Source organism: Melozone crissalis, unplaced genomic scaffold (assembly GCF_028551555.1).
Source record: "Melozone crissalis strain CALT ecotype California unplaced genomic scaffold, PUWL_Pcris_2 ptg000027l_1, whole genome shotgun sequence".
NCBI lineage: Eukaryota > Metazoa > Chordata > Aves > Passeriformes > Passerellidae > Melozone > Melozone crissalis.
The window spans coordinates 72,611,578-72,632,500 of NW_026535805.1; the positions used below are offsets into that span (position 1 = coordinate 72,611,578).

Here is a 20,923-nt window from a genome sequence, read left to right on the forward strand (position 1 = left end):
CTGACAACTGTGTTCTTGGAAAAAGTTATTAACTTTTGAATGGAAAAAAGAATATGTATTTTTATGAAGGATATGTTTAAAAATACCACTCAGATTTCCACTAGGAAAGTTAGCTTTTGTTTTGCTAAATTTTATTCAGGAGGTTTCATTTTTGTAAAAGTGGAGCAAAGTCAGAATAAAAATTACCTTTTATCAAATTTTTGAATTAAAAATTAGCTGGACTATTTGATAGTGTACATCCGCCTTGTATTTGTTGCTATTTCAGACAAATCTGAGTGGTCCAGCTTTTAATGGTGTCTCATTGAATGGAATAGCTGATCTTATTTTTTTCCTTGTATCACTGAATACCAGCTGTATGTTTCACATACTTACACGCCAGCATGTGAGCGTTTGTTGACACTGAACTAACCCTGTAATTGTCTGTGCTTGCTCCACTGCACAGGTTCAAGTGCTTTTAAAGTACTGGAGATATGCTGGAAGTATTCGGCCGGGCTCAGGGGCAGCAGGCACTGCTCAACTTGTGGCTGAGCTGCCTCTGGGGAAGTGAGTAATACTGTATGTGCCTTCCTGCCTCCGTTTTGCTGTCTTTATCTGGACACGCAGCTCTGGCAGAGATCAGTGGGTCGCTTTCCAAGTTTCTCGTGCGGGGTGTGCGAGCACGACGTGCTCAGAGCTGGGACTGTGAAGTGTACGCTGTAGCACGGAGCCCGCCTCTGACAGCGCTGTGCAGGCAGACCCGCATTCCACTGGGGCCATCAGGAGAAAGTTAAATCAGCACCGCGGGTGCGCTCCAAGCGTGCCTGCGGGGCAAAGGCCCCGTTCCCGGGCCCGTTCTGCAGAATCCCGGCGCTGGAGCTGAGCAGCGCCTCAGCACGCGCTGCGTTCAGCGCCTTCCCTCCGCCGACCCCCGCCCCGGGCCCCGCCGGACGCCGCCCCGCCGCGCGGAGCCTGAAGGAAGCTCCCGTTCGTTCCCCCGGCCCAGCTCTGCCTCGGCGCGGCGGCTCTGGCGGGCGGGCAGTGCGAGGGGCCGGGGCCGAGCGCGGGGCGCCCCTCTGGGCAGGGGCGAGGCGCCTCCCGTCTCCAGTGCGGGAACGCCGAGCGCCGCCGGGCTGGCCTGGCCGGCAGCCACACAAAGCATGGCTCTCCCCTCCCTTTGTCTGCGTGGCTTTGTCTCCTCCGTCCCCTCCCCGCCGCGGGCCGGGACTTTCTCCCCAGGCCCCCCCCTCCTGCGGCCGCCGTTCTCCCCCCTTCTGTGCCACCTGCGCGCCGTGGGAACGGCCGCTCGCCCAATCCCGCTCCGGCCACGGCCGCTCCGCCAGTGCCGAGCCCGCACAGGTGCAGGCGGGCGGCACCGGGGAGCGCGCGGTCCGCGCGTGGGGCTCGTCCCGCCGCCGCCGCCTCGCCGGGCAGCGCTTCCCGCGGGAAGGAGGGAGGGAGGGACACGGCGAGGCAGCGGCGCGCGCCGCTCCGCATGGAAGGCGGGGAGCGCGCGCGTGGGGCGAACGGAGGGGACGGCGGGCGGGCGCGCGCGCGCGGGCGGGGCTCGGCGATATAACCCTTGCGGAGCTGCCTGGGAGACCCCGGGTTTTGGGGCTGCGCCAGCGCGCGCGGCGGCGCCTCCTCCTCCTCCTCCTCCTCTTCTCTTCCCTCTCCCCCCGCTCCGCTCCCTCCCGCCCTCCGCCCGCCCCCCCCCGCCCCCCCGCGCGGAGTGGAAGGGGCCGGGGCTGGTGCCAGCAGCAGCAGCAGCAGCAGCGGCGTGAGCGCTCGAGCGGCCGCCATTTTACGCCAGCTCCAGCAGCAGCACTGCCCGGACACACCGCCGCGGGAGCGCGGAACGGGGGCAGCGCTTCAGCACGCCGAGCCGCGACCCGCGCCCCGAGAGACCCTTGGCACACGGCGGTTCTCAGACACACACAGGTCAGGGCGGCCGGGCGCTGGCGGGGTGGAAGCGGGCCGGGTGGCAGAGCGGGCTGAGGCGGCGGAGGGCGGGAGGCGCACGCTGGGGCCCTGCAGCGCTGTGGGGCCGGGGCGCTGCGCGATGGGTGGAAGAGCTGCCGGCGCTGCCTTCGTGGCCGCCGCTGTCGGGCGGGCGGGGGCCGGCCGGGCCGGTGCGCGGCCCCGGCGTGGCGGCGGCGGCCGAGGCACCACCCGAGCCGGGCCGGCGCGGGGCGCGTGGCTCCCGCCTTATTGTCCCGGCGGCCCCGCCGCTCCATTCATTGCCCGTGAGGGGCAGGGGGCGAACGGCGGCCTCGGTGCCCAGCGTGTGCGCGGAGAGCGGGGTCGCCCGGGTTTGGCGTGGTCCCGGTCACGTCGGGAGGCGGTGGGCGATGGGCAGCGGCGTTTCCTGGCTGGGAGACGGGGCCTTGCATTGTTCCGGACAGGAGTGCGGCCGGGAGGCGGCGGCGGGGCCGGGAGGCTCCGCGAGCTCCCGGTCGGGTGGTGAAATCGGGCCCGGGGTGTTGCAACCCGCTCTCCGGGGGGAATAGGGTGAGAGGTGGGGAATGGCCGGGGCTCCGGGCGGGGGGGAGCCGCTCCTCCCGCGGGAGTGTTGCGGGGAGGGGGGGAAGTCGGTCACTGGAGGAAGTTGTAGGACATCTGAACGCGCGGAGCACGTGTTTCCATCGGGCTCATGGCCGCCGCCGCCGTGGGTGGGTGCGGGCTGGGAAGAGCGCTTTGTTCCTCTCGCTTGCCCGGCCGGCACCGAAGTGGAGGCGGGAAGGGATCCCGGCCGCGCCCGGGGCCTGGAGAGGCGGCGTGAGCCGAGGGACAGCGAGTTTGCAGCGGGCGGTGGAGGCGGCAGCGAGTGTCAGTGACGGTATCGCGGTGCATGTGGCAGGTTTGCTTGTCCTGCCGCCCCCGCTCTGGCCTTTTTGCTCCATTTCTAACTTGTTCGGAGTGTCTTAGGGAGCGCGTTAGAGAGAGGGGAGGTGAGTCAGTGTCTGTCTGGGTTGTGTAAAGCCTGCAGTGAAAGCTACCCCAACCCCCCTAGGCAGTGGTGTTAGGGCTTTCCTTTGTGTTAGTGCTTCTTGTGAGGAATTTCCTGCGCCTTGCAAAGCAAAAAAAAAAAAGTGTCAGGGCGGTGATCTGTTATTTTTTATATTTTTTCCCACGACTTTCAAAGAATAGGATAGTCTGTTGCATGTATTGTCACTTGAATTGTTCTACCTGAAGATATATCTAGCTTAATTTTTATGCTTATTGCATTTGAACAGATATCTGGAAACATGGCTACTGAACATGTTAATGGGAATGGTACTGAAGAGCCCATGGATACTTCTGCTGCAGTTACCCATTCTGAGCATTTCCAGACATTGCTTGATGCTGGTTTACCACAGAAAGTTGCTGAAAAACTAGATGAAATTTACGTTGCAGGTAAGATCTAAGACTTGCAAAACTACACGTACAATATTTTATTGGATTCTGCTGTCTTTGGGATAAAATAGCAACTTTTTGTGGTTTACAAAAGTATGGGAACTGCAGTCTTACCAAAATCTGGATGTTTTAGACTCAGTACTTCAATTTATTGTAGTATCTTTCAGAGGAAAGTCCCAGGCTACTTGGGCTGATGGGTGGGAAGAAGTATCTAGGGGACCAGAGCAGCAGCTGGAATAGGCAACAGATGATTTTTAGGAGGAGCAGGTGATGTGGTCTTTGTGCATTTTTTGCAGTAATTGTAGGTAACAGTAAGAAACTAAAGCCTTGGTATGCATCTTCGTGTGCAAGTGATGCTCCCTGACATGGTGTTTGGGCTTATGGGTGTAGAAGTTATGGTGTTGGTTTCTTCAGATGTGGTAATAGCCAGCATTTTTTAAGGCTTGATTTTGGAGTGTGATGGCCGTTTTTAGTGCTGCAGTTTATTTGTATTTATAGTCTTCTAAAAGCGTACTGAGGTAACATTGCTAAGCAAGCTAAGTCAGGCTTTGGTAGGTTTTGATAGACTCCTCTGAATTCAGATTCAGGATATTGAAATTAAACTTGGCCCATGTAACATCTGGGTTTCACAGAAGTCAAATGAACACCTAAATGTAGTAACTTTTACTCTGAGTGTTATCTCTTTTTGGTTTTAATTAAAGGATTATATATCCTTAAATATTTAACTTCAAAGGAGCTAAATGGTTTTTTATGCATGGTAACTTACTTTAATCAGTAATTGATTTAGAGGTCACGGAAATGTGTTAGGGATGCTACATTAGGTTTTACAAAGATTTCTGACCAAATATAATTAGTAATTTTTTTCTTTTCTCTAGGCCTAGTTGCACATAGTGATCTAGATGAAAGAGCTATTGAAGCTTTAAAGGAATTCAATGAAGAAGGTGCACTGGCAGTGCTTCAGCAGTTTAAAGACAGTGATCTCTCACACGTTCAGGTAACATTTAGCAGTTTACAGTATAATTGTTGAGGGACAAACTGTTAGTTGTCTGGGAAGAGGTCTGAGTCTTTTCAGTGATTGTATGTGATATGTTAAGTGAACACTGTGTTAGTTCAAGGTAAAAAGAGATTCTGGCTTGTCATGTTTTCAGAACTGAAGATTGTATCTTTTGCAGAACAAAAGTGCCTTTTTATGTGGAGTCATGAAGACATACAGGCAGAGGGAAAAACAGGGGACCAAGGTGGCAGATTCTAGCAAAGGACCAGATGAGGCAAAAATTAAGGTATGTCAGTAAAAATTAAAGTTATGAGGTCTACTTGTTGTTTGTTTTTCTGAGTTGTTGTGATAGTTATGTTGGTTGTTTTCAAAGTGTGCTTTTTTAAAAAAGATTATTACAGAGTATTTGTCATATTTGTCATTGTTGAAAGCTGTCACTTGAAATTTTGTCTTGCACTTCTTCTTTTTCAAGTAGAAAGTTAATATATTGCTGGAACTCAACATATAAAAGTGAAAAAGCTTTCACAGTTTGCTGTGTGTCTTATTGAGACAGTTACTGTATTTTGCAGTAAAAATTTTGTGCATACTTGTCAGCATAGTTACTCAAGTTCAAAATGCTTAAGTTCAGCTATTGCTGATTGTTTTTTGTGTTCTGTTTTTTTTTGTTGTTGTTATTTCCACTCTGCCCCCTTAGTTCAGATTTAGAGCAACTCCACAATAGGGAGGAGATACCACGTGTTTGAAAAAACAGATTGTAATGGATTTAGGATTTAGCCCACTTCTTATGACATAATCACTCTGCTCATAAACTGTACCCCAAACTGTCTGAACGGGTGAATTATTTTTTTGACCACATCTGCTGCTAGCAAGAGACTCCTTTCTTAAGTGTTAGGCATATAATGATTTTTTTAAAATATTTAAATCAACTTTACGAAAGCTTAAGAGTTAGAAACCATCCAAGCATGTTTAGGTGGTGTCATAAAAAAACCCCAGAGACTCTTTCTTCTTTGACACTTCAGGTATATAGTATAAAATGATTGATACAGATAACTATGTATCCTATAAAATTAGAAAATCATTTTTTCTCTTGACTTTGAGGCTGAGATGCCATTAGTTATAAATTAAAAAAAAAACTGTTGCAGTTTTTGTCTCTGCCACATAAAGCAACAATATTATGAGGACTTGGTTAATAACTTCAAGTAGTATGGCTTTTACTGCTGATGGCTCTAGCATTTAAAATAACTGCAATTTTGTTGTTGTAAAATTGCTAACTCTTGACTATAATTTGGCTTGTTTAATATACAGTTTCTTTGTGTGTAGAGCCGATTTGTCTTTGTACAAAATTATTATGAAAGACTTAATTTCAGAGGAGTTTCTCATGTGTTTACATACTGAATGTCAGCTAGCATTTTAAGTTGGTGTTATGCCTGTAACTATATCTGCCTATATCTATAACTACATGCAGTGGTTCCAGTGAGGGTTAGTTGTCCTGGGATCCTGTATAAGCCCACAAGGAATTTGAAGGGGGGATAAGAGAAAGGAAGTAGTACTATCACTTTGGTTGTTGGGTACCTGAAGCAGTCTGTACAGCACCCCTGTACCAGGGGTGTAAGCACTTAAACATGTGTTCTTTAACTTCACACTTATGAGTAATCTCATTAAGTGCAGGGAACTCTTCTGCATAAACGTCTGCAGGATTGGACATGCCAAAACAAGAAGTGGCTCAGACTAAGATCTTCCTAATTAAAGGGAAGCTCTGTTACTATTATATTACTTGGCTTTTTTTTTTTTTTATGAAAATGAAGGAATTGGGAAAACTGGATGTGAATCTCTAATTTTCTAGCAGTGTTTCTTTACCTAATAGTTCTGTTAATTGTTTTGCAAGTTTCTTGTTGAAGTACCAGCAGTAGATTTGTTTGTGGGACCTTCAAAGCAGTACAGTTTAAAAGGAATTATAAGCATGTCTGTCTGTGAATGAAGTGCAGGTAACCTTGCTCAGTTTGTATGTGACTTTAAAATCTTAAGTTTTTGCTTGAAGGCACTGTTGGAGAGAACTGGCTACACTCTTGATGTGACTACTGGACAGAGGAAATATGGTGGACCTCCTCCAGAGTCTGTATATTCAGGACAGCAACCTTCTGTTGGTACAGAGGTAAGAAGGAGATGTTTATGCAGATGTAGACTTACTCATTGGAAATAATTTTTATTAACAGTGCTTTGTATGTCTGTTGTAGATATTTGTGGGCAAGATTCCGAGAGACTTGTTTGAAGATGAACTTGTTCCATTATTTGAGAAGGCAGGACCTATATGGGATCTCCGCTTAATGATGGATCCACTAACTGGTCTAAACAGAGGATATGCTTTTGTCACTTTTTGTACTAAAGAAGCAGCTCAGGAAGCTGTTAAACTGGTGAGTTTGCTTGGATTTTTTTCTTTTTTGATGGATGTGCCCTCTGGCTCTGAAGCATTTGTCCTCCTGGTCCTAGTGCTTAAATGCTTAAGGTAAAACTGTTATTGTTAGATTACTTCATAATTTCCACTGGGTGTTAAATTTATTTCCTTATTGCATATGAAGATTTTCTGACTGCATTAGGGACAGGGGGAAAAAAAAGCTGATGGACTGCTGTTTGGTGCAGTTAGATGAGCCTTTATTATTAATCAAAGTTGTATTAGCAGTAGTGACTTTTGAGCTGTCCGCATCTGTACGCATTCTGGAGAGCGGTGGTGTTGGAGTTGCTGTGGTGCAAGGGCAGTGCTGGTCAGGGTGTCTCTGACTCCTGATGTGTTTCTGCACCAGCAGGGGGCCCGTGCTGGAAAAGTACTTCAAAGTCACAGAGTTTCATAAGATACTTCACATGGGGAAAAAATGTCTCTTGAGCATTGAAGGTCTGTTCTGTTTGCTGCAGCTGACAGGAAAACATCATAAATCTTGCCAGTCTAAGGAGCATTCCCTCTGTTTTACACAGAGGTATGAAATAGTTAGATGTGATATACTCCTAATAAGCTTCTCCGGTTTTATACATGAAGTACCCATCATTAAAGAAGAGGGTGGGGAGAAACACTATCCTGATCCTTGCATAGGGCATTTATTTTCCTGGCTAAGTTAAATTTGAATTTTTTGAGCTGGTTACTGCTACTCTGATATGGCCTAGATTAGTGTGTGTATGACTTGCTAGTGCTAGCCATACACCTTGTGAAGTGTGCTGATACTGTATTGCTGTAGTAGGGTTAACCTTTGTTTGTAATGAGATATAGCTTAAACTAAGGTGCCCTCTTGACGTGGAGACAAATCAAGCTGAAAATGGGAATTTGTTTTTAGAGAGCACACAAATATTCTGCAAAAGTGGAAGTACAAAACCAATGTGGTATACACTGATTAGCTTTCTAAATAAGATCAGTTGGTTGTTCCAGTGTGCAGTTAGATATACTGGGGATAACTCTGTTCTCCTTGTACTTTCATAGTCCACCTAACTGTGGTGTGTGTGTGTGAACACTTAAGAGTTAACTCTTTAAACTTAGCAGAACAGCGAAACAAAGCACATAAGTTCTCAGAGTAAATGAAACAAAACAATTTTTCTTCATTAAGCTGGATTTTGCTTAAAGGTAACGTGCTCTGGAAAGTCATTCAAGTCATATTTCCAGAAAAGTAACATCAGATCCTAGCCTCAGTCTTCCACTAAACGATACAAGGGAAGGAGCTACTTGATGTCCCTTTATGTCTGATCTTGGATATGCAGGAAGAAAGCTCACTATGTCCTGCTTGTGAGTTAAACAGCAGCTGAGCTAAGAAGTGTTGCAGTTGATGGAGCAGTATTTCAACTTTCATGCTAAACTCTTAGAAAGTAGTGTTAGTCTTAAATTGGATTCTATGATATGTGTCAGGGTTTTTTGGAGTGATTTCAACTGTAATTGACTGGCTAGTTTAGTATGAAAATTTCCCAAGTTATCTAGAAGTGGTTTACAGGAGTATTAGCAAATTGTGGCTGTCGAGTTCAGTTGAAAATTGTGGGTCTGTAACTTGTATTAGTTACACATGCATGGGAGATACTGCTGAAAGACCTCTTCAAAACACTGAACACTTGGTCCTAGCCATTATCATAACCTTTTATTTTAACAGGTGGTATTCTTTTTGATACTGCCTGTAGCCTTCTCAGGTGTATACAACTTCCCAGCTTTCTGGACTCCTTGGGATAATGTTTCTTCTGTTATTTCCCATCTTTTTCCAAGAGGCTTTTTTTTGCTGGGACGATATAGAAAAAAATGAGATTGAAAGTCTCTGCATTGCCTATAGACTTGTGAGTGATAAGAGACAGCTATGTTTTTGTCAATACCGAACTACAGTGGAGAATGAGCTGACCTATCTTCAGGCTCTTGGAGTTGGTGTAACATACTTTGCATACAATTCATGTTTGTGGCTGCTGTATATATCTTCCGCAGTCTGCAGGTCAACTTAATGTAAAACTGAGCTAAAATTTCTGGATACACTTAATGTTGGCATACTTTATTCATTAACAAGAAATCTTGCAGTTTAAAAGGTTGAAGTCTTGATTTTGTTTATGCATATGCATTTTTAAGCCACTTACAATTAATTACTCTTCATATCTGTAATTCTTCTCAGTATCAGGCCACAGTATCACTCCATTTTTGTCTTAAGCAGAGATAGAACTATTTTAAAAACAATTAAGGAAATTCTCTCCTATTTTTGTGACTAGTATTAAATTCGGTGTGGTTAACCCTTTGCTAGTTAAGTAGAAATGGCATCTCAGATGTTCACACAAGCATTCACTCTCAAAGTATGACTTTTTATCTCACTTTTTCCGCTGTTAGCATGTTTAATTTATACTGTTTAAGAATTACAACTCCAGTTGTGTTCTTTTGCACAAATGTTCAGTTCTCCTTCCTATTTCATAAGAAGTTGCTAGAGTTAGGTTTTTCAAAAGATTTGTGTGAATAAGGTTACTGTGGATATGTACAGAATAAAGACTTTTGAGGTGAAGCTTATAGGAAAACATACTGAAAACTATTGAAGCATTCAGTATATTTTTGACTAGAACAGGTGTAAGCTTATCAGAATGGAACTACGGATGAATTAAGCTGTTTGCTACCTATGTGTGGAGGTGCAGCTTGCCATTTGCTCCTAGTAAACTAAAATTGGTAGTGAAAATATAGGTTAGTAAAGTGACAGGACAGACCTGCATGTTTTGACTTGTTCATGAGTAAGTTCTTACATAAGTCAATGAGAAAAAGCCCAAAACGATTACATTGTCTGGAGGGTGGCAATCTCTGCTGCTGACTTCAGACACAGATTCCATGATGACAGGAGGGGGAAGCAGTATGCTGACATAGCTACTTTGGTAGCCTGACTGTTTTGGCACTTTACCCAGATCATGATCTGAGCCTTTTTATGGCTAATCTGAGTTTGCAGATGGTATGCAAAGTATTTACCTAAAAATTACCAACTTGATGGTCAAGAACACCTAACTGAAGACTTTTCTCTGTGTAGAGAGAAACACACAGTGAAAAATAGTGGTTAATACATTGGAGGATGAAAAAAAATAGTAGAAATTATCAGTGGAACTGCAAAATGGTAGAAAATATTAATTTTACTTTGGTAATTTTACTCTCATACAACATACTGAGTTGTATGAGAGTAAAATTAACAAAGTTAATTTTACTGAGTTGAATGAGAGACTCTTACATTAGATTAGACTAGATGTGTAGCCAAACTTCAGTGTTAAGATTTTAGCAGGACTGGTTGGATAATACTTTCAATTATCCATACAGAATACAGTATTTAATTTGAAAGGGACCTGCAGTTTCCTAATGCAAGGAAATGTTTCCTGGTGTTCAGTTAGTGAAGAATCACTTTCATAGACCAATAAACTGTCAGCTTCTTTAAAGGTGTTTCTTTAGAAGACTCCTATTTTTAGCTACTAAAACCTGTCTCTTATTAATGTGTATATTTAATAGTGATGATAATATATATGCAGTTAGTGCTGCTCCTACTTCAGCTTCCTACTTAAAAATCAACTATTCCTCTGCCACATGGGCAACAGATATGGAAATGGAAGTCCTTTGTTGTGTCCTGCTATGTTTTGAAACATAATTCATTGTGAAGATATCACTCTGTCCTTTTCACACGTACAGTTCTCCTTTTTGCTCACTTAAGGTGCAGTTACCTAGCTTAGAAACTCCTAGTAGTGGAGGTTTTGTTTGCCCAAGATAAATAGAAACAAACATCTTCCAGATTTTATTGCATAAAAAACATGATGGGGTGGAGGATAACTAGCTTATGTAGTAAGCTTTACCATCAAGCACAAAATAAATCATAAAATAAATAGCTAGATGAAATTTTAAAAATCTTTCCTGCTGCTTGGCAATAAGATGTTGACCACAAAATTCATTTTCTTAGCTAAAGAACTGTTTGTTGCAGGGCTTCCAGTTAGAAGTGAGTTGATATACCAGCAGTTGTCCTCCCTGCTGCTTATTTGGATGATGCATGTCTGTGTCTGCATCTCAATGAAAGGCATTTTTTGATGTTTTTTTAACAGATGTCTACTGTAATCCTTCTTTTTTTCCCCCCTTAAACTGCTGACATGTTCAGGGTATCTTCCAGATGTTATGGGAGAAGCATTTTAACAGAAGTCTTAGGATTTCAAGTCATTAGACAGTTGTTCTTGCTGTTGACTATCTTTACATGTGTAATGTTTATGCATTGGAAAGTATTTGCTGGTTGCTCTTGAACATTTTGTGGAGAAGACCTGATCACAACTCTCTTTTGTTAGCTGTGGAACTTCAGAAGTGAATTTGATTTTAATTGCAACTCATGTCTTGTATTACACACAAATCAAGAATTTATAGCTACAGCCTATAGAGAAACTTGCATTTTTTTTCTGCATGGTTATGAAGGGAGAAGCCTTGACCTTGATGATTTGCAGGGTTCTATATGAAAAAGTTTCTAAAGAAAGAAGTGTTGAGAGACTTGAACAAGGAAGGAGGAATAATTGTTGGCTGAAATTGTGGAGATACTTTAGAAAACATGAATATACTTCAGAGTAGTTGAATATGCATCGTAAAAATGTGTTAAGTTGCAAAAATTAGGTAAATCGTTCAATTCTGAGTTTTCCAAAGTTAAATATTTGGTATTCTGCTGTTGCAGAGGGTGAAAATTATTTGTAACTGATGATTGTCCAATAATTTTTTTGTTGCAGTACAACAACCATGAAATTCGGTCTGGAAAACACATTGGTGTATGCATCTCTGTTGCCAATAATAGGCTTTTTGTTGGCTCTATTCCTAAGAGTAAAACCAAGGAGCAAATTGTTGAAGAATTCAGCAAGGTAACAGGTGAGTCAGTGACTAGGTTTTATAGACCTGGAAGGTGTCAGGTGTGGTCAGTGACGAGCTCTCTTTTAGCTTGTTGTTGAACGATGATGAAAACAAACCAAGCCCACACAGCGTTTATCTCAATATTGTGTATTGGGGTTTGTTTGGGTCTTTTAAAAACTGTTGTTTTGCTGAGGGCTGAGATATTTGTAATTAGACTAGATGGGTGGTTCTAAGTTCTACCTGTAGGGTAAGTGTGTAATGTTTAAAAAATCTGTTCAAAGAAATTTGAATTAAAAGTTTAATAATTTCAATACTAATGGATGTTTTAAAACTTCTCGAGGCAAAACTGAAGCAAGCAGAAGAATGTAACTGGTTCTGAGCTTTGTAATTCTTAAATTTTTAGAATCTCTTTTTGATAACATTTGAACTTGCAAAGGTACTGTTTCTCTGTTGCTGAATTAGAGACTTTGGGTTCTTTGGAGCAATAAACTTTTTAGGTATTGGGGTCGCGCAACTTTTATCTCTTTTGTTTAGACATTGTGGAAAAAGCACACACTGATAAGTGTTGTAACTTAGGGGTTTAAGAGGAGGATTGACAAAGCAAAACTTTAGGCTGCCCCTAACTCTCCTCCATTCAGCTAAGAGTATTCTTCCATAGCTACAAAGACAACCCACACTTTGTAATGCAAGTCAGTGGATTGAAAGCATAACAAATAAATATTTTATTTCATTTCAGAGGGTCTTACAGATGTCATATTGTATCATCAGCCTGATGACAAGAAAAAGAACCGGGGTTTCTGCTTTCTTGAATATGAAGATCACAAAACTGCTGCTCAGGCCAGACGTAGACTAATGAGTGGCAAAGTGAAAGTCTGGGGAAATGTTGTTACAGTGGAATGGGCTGACCCTATAGAAGACCCAGATCCTGAAGTCATGGCAAAGGTAATAAAGCTGTACTGGGACCATATTACATTTAAAGTGCTTTGTTCCAAATTAGGTATTTCCTGGAATTAGCCTAAAATTAAATAACATCTTTTCAGCCTTCTTGACAGAGATGTAGGTGTGATTATAAGAAATGAATATACCTCAGAAATTGTGTGGATTTAAAAACTCTGTATGGCCTAATATCATTTTGTGTTCCCATGGCTGAATAGTGAATGTAATACTTGCCAAAATGATGCATATGATGATGTCGTTAATTTTTTACCTGGAAGTTATGGTGGTGACTCCTGGAGTTAAAATGGTTATGTACCCTAGTATTTGGAAGGACAGAAATAGATATCCTCACAGAACACCCTTAATTCTTTTTAAACCTGGAATTGTATCACTTCAGCATTAGAAAGAACGTGTCAGTGTTCAAATGTACACAAATGTATTTTCAAAGTTGCTATTAGCAGTTACTTCTGAGAAGTTCAGCAATTAGCTTGTATTTGGAACTCGATAGTTATTTTTAATTTGAGGGAGTTAATTCCTTTTAATACCTAGACTGGCAATGTTTTGGATTTTGAGCATTGAGGTGAAGCTGAAGTCTGGACTGTTAAAACATTTTGAAGTACATTGTAGCAGTTGTTTTATATATGTGTCTGGTATCTTGCCAGAAACAAACTACCTGATATATTTTTTTTTCCCATCAGATATTGCCCAACCCTGTCTTTTTCAGTTGTGTTGTGTAGCTGAGTTGTTTAATGGAATCTCTTAGCTAGCCCATATCCTTATCTCTTTCTCTTTGCTTGCTTTTCGTCTGTGCTTTTACTCTCATCTGAGACACGTCACTTGCTGGAGTCCTACTTTGATGGACCTAGTAAGATAGCTTGGCTGGGATCTCCTCTTTGGTGAGCCATAAGGGAAAAGGGTTGGGGTGGGGGCTCATTTTAGGGAAAAAGCTGCTTTTGTAATACAGGTATTACAGAAGCTTTTGGACTATTTTGTCTGCAGATTTTATTTTTCTTGCCCAGCATGATAGACTGTCAGCAGTAGGGAAGGAGTCCTGCAGGTCAAATTTGTGGAAGGTGGCACTACCTAAATATGGCAGCCTGTATGTTTAGTTTCATGGCTCAAAAGAGAAGAGACCTAATCCACCAAACTGTTAAAATAAATAAGCAGCAATTTCTGCTGATAAAACAAAATAGATGGAAAGAAAATTTTATTGGACATAATCAAGCATCTCTCCTAAATACGTTTGCAGATATGCAGAATAAAAGGCTAAAGAAATAAAAGCTTGATTGTGGTTTGCCCCATTTACTGTACAGTTTTATTTGAATATGTTAATACCTTCTATTGTTTTGTGTTTGAAATGGGACATGAAAAGAGAAGAAACATGGAAATGAAGGAAAGAGATGTAGAAAACTTGAATACATCTGGTGCTACATGCCAAAGATAGGACATGAAGCTTGGGTTGAAGATGTATGGAAAAGGGAGGCTCTATGAATAATACTGAAAAAGTAGAGACTATCTGGGTTGTGTCCGAAGACAGAAACTGAGATGATAATTGGTGTCTGACCTTCCTCACTGGCTGCATCCTTTAGTTTATTCTTGCAACAAGGAAAGTCTCTACTCCAGTCTTTCTTGGCCGCCTGCTGTACCTGTGCAGAAGCTGTCTGTGTCTGGCCCTTCTCTAAGTGTAAGGTTTATTTTCCGGTCTTGGTATCTTTCTTCTAAGAGAGCGGCGAAGCTGGAAGCTGCTGCTGCGGTCGGTAATCTCCTGGATGTGAGCTGCAGGTTGGCTGTCAGTGCTTCTGACTGCTGTTAGTCCAGAGCAAAGGGAAAGCTGTTGACCCATGTCATCTTGCGCATTGCTATGGTAGAAGGCTCTGGAGGAAGCTGTGACTAGGAGAAGTAGGTTGTTTTTATCAGAATAATCATCTGGTCATCAGTTTTCTTGTCAAGACTGCTAGAAACACAAGTCCATAAGAGCAAGCTGTAAGGAAGACAAATTCACACGTGTAGCCAGAAGGTGAACAGTGTTCTAAATCTTCCAGAAGCAGCATGTCGTTTCATCATATATGGACACTTACTAATTTAAATTTCTGAAATGTCTACTTGAGTCTTTTTTCCTTTGTCCTTCTGATAAAATGTTGTGGAGAGTACTGTATGGGTAAATACTTTTCATTTAAATGGACTGTTATCTTAAATACAAAGTAGATAGAGCATGATGAGAGATGAATCTAGATTCTCCAGCTAGATGGATGTGCTACAGGAGATAGGTGCTTGTACTAACAGATCAGAGTATAATAGGTTAAGGTATTGACTTCTGGTCCAAAGTGAAATTTTTTCCAACTTCTCAAGCAACTGTGTTGATAGTTTAATTTCTCCTAAGTGTCATTTTGTTACCTTTTACACCTGTAGTCTAGCTAAATTTATTAATATTTTACTTGATTTCTGTAGGATGGCTGAGGCTGCAGAGGACGTTCTGGAGTGGCAGGTTAAGCAGCTAAATAAAGTCTTATGCTTGTGGCTGTCTGGCAGATTACAGGACAAGAGACAGGGCTAGTATCCCTTGGAGAATGTGGCCTGAAGTGTTTGTGCTGTAGGTAAGAGGAGGAAAAGGAGCAGATACCAGAGGTTTTGGGATAGTCTAATCTTAAGTAGTTTTTTAAATGTGAGTTGTGCCTTGAAAACAAAATGCTGGTGCTGGGTATATTGCTTGTTACAAGTATCTATGGATTTTTGGTATAATAATGTGTGAGCTTTAATGAAGAAGACTTCTTTTTTTTTCCACCTCCCTTCCTTCTTAGCTGGCTTGAGTAAAAATGGGTTCATACTCTCTCACCCTATGCTTTAACCTGCCTAATAGCATTTACATCATCTTTGACTCATTCAGTTACACTTCTAATCAGTAACATGAGCAAAGGTGTTAAAAATTCCGCTGTTAGAGATTAATGGATTTGTCTACACTGGGAAAATTTAAATTAGTTGGTTTTTTATTTCTTAAACACTATATTAGTACATCTTTTAAAAAATAGTGATTATTCTATCTAGTTTTTAATCATGTCAGTCATCATGGATTTATTAGGCTGCTTAGGGTTCCTTGTGAGCTTCTAGTTTTCATCCTTTTTTAAAGAACAAGAATATGGAACTTTTTTTTTAAAGGCAGTGGTTTTCAAACCCATTGATTGCATGGGTTTGAAAACCACTGACTTTACAAAACTTCCTGTAATTCATTTATGTGGAATAAGGTTAAGGTAGCAGTTAGGATATTTTACTAAAAATGGTTATTATGTATGTGTTACAATACGTAAAGGTTGCTCTTACCATCAAGACATATAGGAGAAGCTTAATACATAATAGAAAACAGCTTTCCTGGTGGAGTTTGCTATGGCTTTTATGATCTCCTGAGAATCAGCCGGAATCAACTGTTGCCAAAGTCCAGAGCTGATACACTGGGTCAGATTCATGGTCTGTAGTATTCCTTCTTCCAAATCTGCATCCAATCCTACTTCAGCTAGTGAGTAAGATTTATGCAAGTCTGACCTGGTTCTTTTTGTAACTTAGTTACCTCCAAAAAGGGTGTCTGAGTTTATTGAATTCCTGTATGTGATGGGAGCAGAGTACAGCTCTGCTTCAGAAATCAAAGCATGCTTTCCTTGGTCCTTTCACATCTTGTGTTACTTGTGTTGACCTTCAGGGTCAGGAGTCAATGCTGCCATGTGCAGTGTCATTTGGTGTCATCAGCTAATTTGAAACCAGTAGGAGCAGAGAGGATGTAAGAGAAGTTGCAGGTCTTGCAGCTGACTGGCAGCTCCATTGTAGGCAGGTAAGACTGAGCATTCCTTGGCGGTAGGAGGTGATTAAACTGTCAGAGCATGGTGCCAGCACGTGGAAGGAACTCTTCTTGACAAGTTGGAAGAGTCTTTTAAATTGTGAGAGCACATGGATGGCATCGTGTAAACATGCTCATGTCTGGTCACTAAGCGCAGCCTCGGCATGGACAGAAGGATGAACCTTTCAATCCTGTTGGGTCACTAATAGGTGATTCCTGCTTCCTGTATGTTGTGTGCTACGTTAAGTAAGGGTTTATTTTAAGCTTTTGTCAGACTGCTCTAGATTTTCCTTTATCCTTTGCAGTTGGTGATTGATGAAACTTTATGTTGATGATTTACTCCATGTCAGGCAGTCGGAAGTTGGATGATTACGTGCCTTTCTGATTTTAGAAGCTGTGGAGCGGTCTTTGTGTAACTTAAGATCCCCACTGTGTGCTTTAGTGAGCCAGGGGAGGGCATAAACTTCCACAGTTATTTGGAGATGACTCTTCCTCAAGGGAACAACACAGTTTGACTTGAGAAAGTTGAAGGGTAACAGGCCAGTGTCAGCCTTAGTATCCCCTTTCTGTCTGCAGTTCTTTCTTCTAGCAGTGGCTTCAGGTCACTGAGTGCCCCTCGGGCAAGCACAGTCCTGACATTAGGTGTTTGCTGTAGCTATAGCATGGGAACCACAAGTTAAGCAGCTTGAAAGCTGCAGGCCTGTCACCTCTGACCTAGATATTACAGTGATGACTGTTCTGCAAATAACTGAGCTAAAGCCTGTCTAAACAATTAAATGTTTTGATAAGTTAATTGTTTTGTGTGTAACCAATTCTGGTTACCTTCTCTCAAGTTTGATAGTCTTCTGGGTTGAAGATAACTGCTGGTAGGATCCTTTTAAGCACTAACACAAATTGGATTGACTTTCAGGATACTAATACTTATGTAATCATGTTTGATAACAGATTAAATATTTCTGTCAGGGAATTTTGGAGCTAACTCATGCTGTATGACTATTTATGTATACATATTCATATGTATGTAAAATGCTGTACAGAAAATGTAATGGTGTTTCTTCAGTGCTGCCAATCACAGTAACTTGCAAAGCTTCATTTTGTGTTTTGGAATTAGACCATACTCCTAAGCCTTTTTTTTTTTGTTTTTTTTTTTAATCCCCCTTAGGTAAAAGTTTTGTTTGTACGCAATCTTGCCAATACTGTAACAGAGGAGATCCTAGAAAAGGCCTTCAGTCAATTTGGAAAGCTAGAACGAGTGAAGAAGCTAAAAGACTATGCTTTCATTCATTTTGATGAACGGGATGGTGCTGTAAAGGTAAGTGAAGAGGATTGTAACTCTGTGTGTGTGTTGTAAGTAGTGTTCTTAGGAGCTGTATGCTACTTCTAATTTGAGAAAAAACTTTGTCTGGAGAAATGGTAACACACTGTCACTGATAACTTTGTCCTCTCTGGGTGTCTCCTAGTATGATGCAATTCTAGCTTGAAAAGTGGATCTTAAATGCACCTGCACTAAGTAATTCTGCAGATGAGCTTTTAAGATAATAATGTTGTTACCATTTGAAACTCAAGTGCCAGAAGTTGAATGACTCTTCTCACCAAATTATTGGTAGAAATCTAAAGCAGTTTCTCTAGGGCAGGTGATAAAAACTTAGGTAATATTTTTTATTTATTTTTCCAGGAATAAACTTTTTTTGATTTTTTTTTTTTATGAGGGGTCCTGGAGGATTTAGTAGTTGTCATTCCTGGATTTTGCTAGCCCAGTCTTGATGTCATGTGTTGTTAAGGAAGGGAAAGTGTAATTCCCCTCCTGCCTGTAGTGTATCCATTTTTTTTTATGTTATGTGGGTGGATGCAGGATACAGGGGGATTCAGTTTTCTTACATATCCATATGTCTTAAAGCAGATGCTTAGAAGGTGATGGGAAGAGTCTTGGTAAGATATATATCCTGTCCGGACTTAGATATGTAGAGTCCCTAAAAGTGGTAAAATCTTTAGGATTCCTTTGCTCAAAATTACCTAGTAGTAATAACTGTGGCCCGTGGGAACTGTACATGGCAGCGAGGGTAGGGGAGGAGTTGATGGTTTGCTGTTTGTTTTGCCCTTTTTTTTTTTCAGGAGAGGGTTGTGGGGAGGTGGTGGTGTGGATTTGGGGAGGAGTTGGGGGTATTTGTGGTTGGTTTGTCTGTTTTTCCCTTGTGATCAAATGACTCTTTAATTTTTGGCTTCTGGTTGAAAAAGAAAGTGATATATAGTGCAAGTAAAATAAAGGAATAGCAGAATATACTAAGCTCTGCTGTTTGCATGTGTGCTGACATTAGGAATTTATTCATGGATTACAAAATGTGCACTTTCAGAGGACAGTTCTGCCACTTCATTAACTGTAACAGCCTGCAAAGATTGAAGCCTGTTTTCAGTTTTGAGGGGAAGATTTTTAAACTGATACATGAAGTCCTGGGTTTGAGAGCCAAGTTCAGAAGAAATGCCTAATGAAATGCCTGGACCCCATAATACTATGCTGTCTGATTGTCTAAATTTTTTTTTAGCTTTATATTGTAATTTTAGCTCTGGATAACAAATTTAAAAATGCATACTCTAAAAGGTAGAAAAAAATTAACTGCAGATGTGCTTGGAAGTATATTTAAAGTCTGGTTAATTCCTTCAGGCAATGGAAGAAATGAATGGCAAAGATTTAGAGGGAGAAAACATTGAAATTGTTTTTGCTAAGCCACCAGATCAAAAAAGGAAAGAACGGAAAGCTCAGAGACAAGCGGCTAAAAATCAGATGTAAGTGTAAATGCATGTAGTTATGTTGTATTGCTTCTGAAAGACATGTACAATCCTGTCAAATTAGAACATCTGGGTATTCTATTAGATATACTGTACAGGTTCTCTGGCTTCTCTGAAAGATGTTGGATTCATTTTTGCTTGCATAAAAAAATCTAATAGTGGTGTTCAGTGATAATTTAGGTACTGTCTTGCTCTGCTTATTGAGTGTGAGAGCACTGGAGGAACTGTCTGAAGATCATGAAACATACATACTTCCCACTTGTTATTCTAAATTTCCCCATACTTCTGCAGTGATGTCACATGGATGAACTTAGCAGTGTGTGTTCCTCTCAGCAGCCTTACTAATATTGATACAGCACCCCCTCTTTAGTAAAGTACCCACTGAAAGGAGGGTCCTGATATTCTTTCTTGCCACTTCCAGAAGATGCATCTGCCCATGAAGCTTATAAGCTCATACTGATAGAGGTCTTGCACTAGTAAATGCTGAATGTGGTTAAAAACAACAAGAAGAAGGTAGTTTCTTGCTGGTGTGTTCTGCTTAATGTTCTCATGTGTTTTTCTTCCTGGATATCTTCCTGCTTTCTTAACCAGATTCCCTCCCCCACTTTACTTCCAAAAATAACTTGGAAGTGCTGTTGTGCAGTATCCAAGAAGATGGAATAGGGAGGTTGCAGGATTAATAGAGATCTCCACATGGTGACCTACTGTACACATGGAATTGGTTAAGTTTGCCCTGCTTATAGTTCTCATAACTTTATTAGCCCTTTTGTTCTTCCTTGGGCATCTGGTGTTACTGTAAGAAGTGAATTTCTTCTTTTTTCTTTAGCTTCTCTTCTGTGCCAGGCAGGCCTTTTCTGCTTAAATCTTTTGCTGATACAGCTGTACTTCTTCCTGTGTGTTTTGCATCTTGGCAATGCCACCATAAATACCTGTTCATTTAATTAAAATCTAGAAGATGGTTGAAAGTGACACAGTTTCCCTCTCAGCATGGCAGTTGTTGGCATGGTTGTGTTGTCTCTGATTGGATATAAGCTTTCTCACATTGAATTTGAGTAATCACCAAAAACCATTCTCACTGCAGTATGCGACCATATTTGCTAGCTCAGTATTCAAAATCTAATGATGGCCTGTCTCCAGTGATGAAAAGGAACATTTTTTAAAATGCACCTCGGTTGTTGTGCTGTGTGATTCCTGCTCCCCACCCAACTCTTCACTGCAGATTATCTTATACCCAGTTTTACTACTTCAGGGTAGCATGCATGTATTCATAGCACTGTAAGTCTTCTGTCACGGGCCACATCTAATATTAACATGCTGTGTTTTATCTGCATCCCTCTGCTTTTTGTTTAGGATGTGCATATCTCATTTGTGGAGGTAGGTACTGTAGGACCGTCTCTCTTACTCCTCTAGGCAGAGATATGGTAATGCCACTTGGGCAGTAGTACTTTCATTTGGAAATTCTCTGTGTTCCTTTGTTTTTCTGAGCTGTTAAGGCAGTAGGAAAGCAACAAGTTTGATTAACTCCAGGCATTTTCTGGTTTTGAATATACTGTTCATTAGTGAATTGTAAGGGTTTTTAATATTCCTAGGATTCCAAATGATGTGGGAATAGAAGGATATGTGTGTTTTTAAGTCTGTATTTCAGTTATTTGAAAGGTATAGAGTGACATCTTAAGATCTTGAA

General features: G+C 41.7%; 1 protein-coding gene across 3 annotated transcripts in view; it reads left to right on the forward strand.

Annotated features, from left to right (window-relative positions):
- Window positions 1–3,214: 3,214 nt before the first annotated feature.
- Window positions 3,215–20,923, forward strand: part of SYNCRIP (synaptotagmin binding cytoplasmic RNA interacting protein) — a 24,980-nt gene continuing 7,271 nt past the window's right edge. For all 3 annotated transcript variants that reach the window (XM_054279375.1, XM_054279376.1, XM_054279374.1), the window contains exons 1-9: window positions 3,215–3,372; window positions 4,248–4,366; window positions 4,545–4,652; window positions 6,405–6,518; window positions 6,601–6,777; window positions 11,579–11,714; window positions 12,433–12,638; window positions 17,618–17,767; window positions 19,115–19,236. In XM_054279375.1, coding sequence (XP_054135350.1) covers window positions 3,225–3,372; window positions 4,248–4,366; window positions 4,545–4,652; window positions 6,405–6,518; window positions 6,601–6,777; window positions 11,579–11,714; window positions 12,433–12,638; window positions 17,618–17,767; window positions 19,115–19,236 — 1,280 coding nt within the window. In that variant the 5' untranslated portion in view covers window positions 3,215–3,224. The remainder of the gene's footprint in view (window positions 3,373–4,247; window positions 4,367–4,544; window positions 4,653–6,404; window positions 6,519–6,600; window positions 6,778–11,578; window positions 11,715–12,432; window positions 12,639–17,617; window positions 17,768–19,114; window positions 19,237–20,923) is intronic.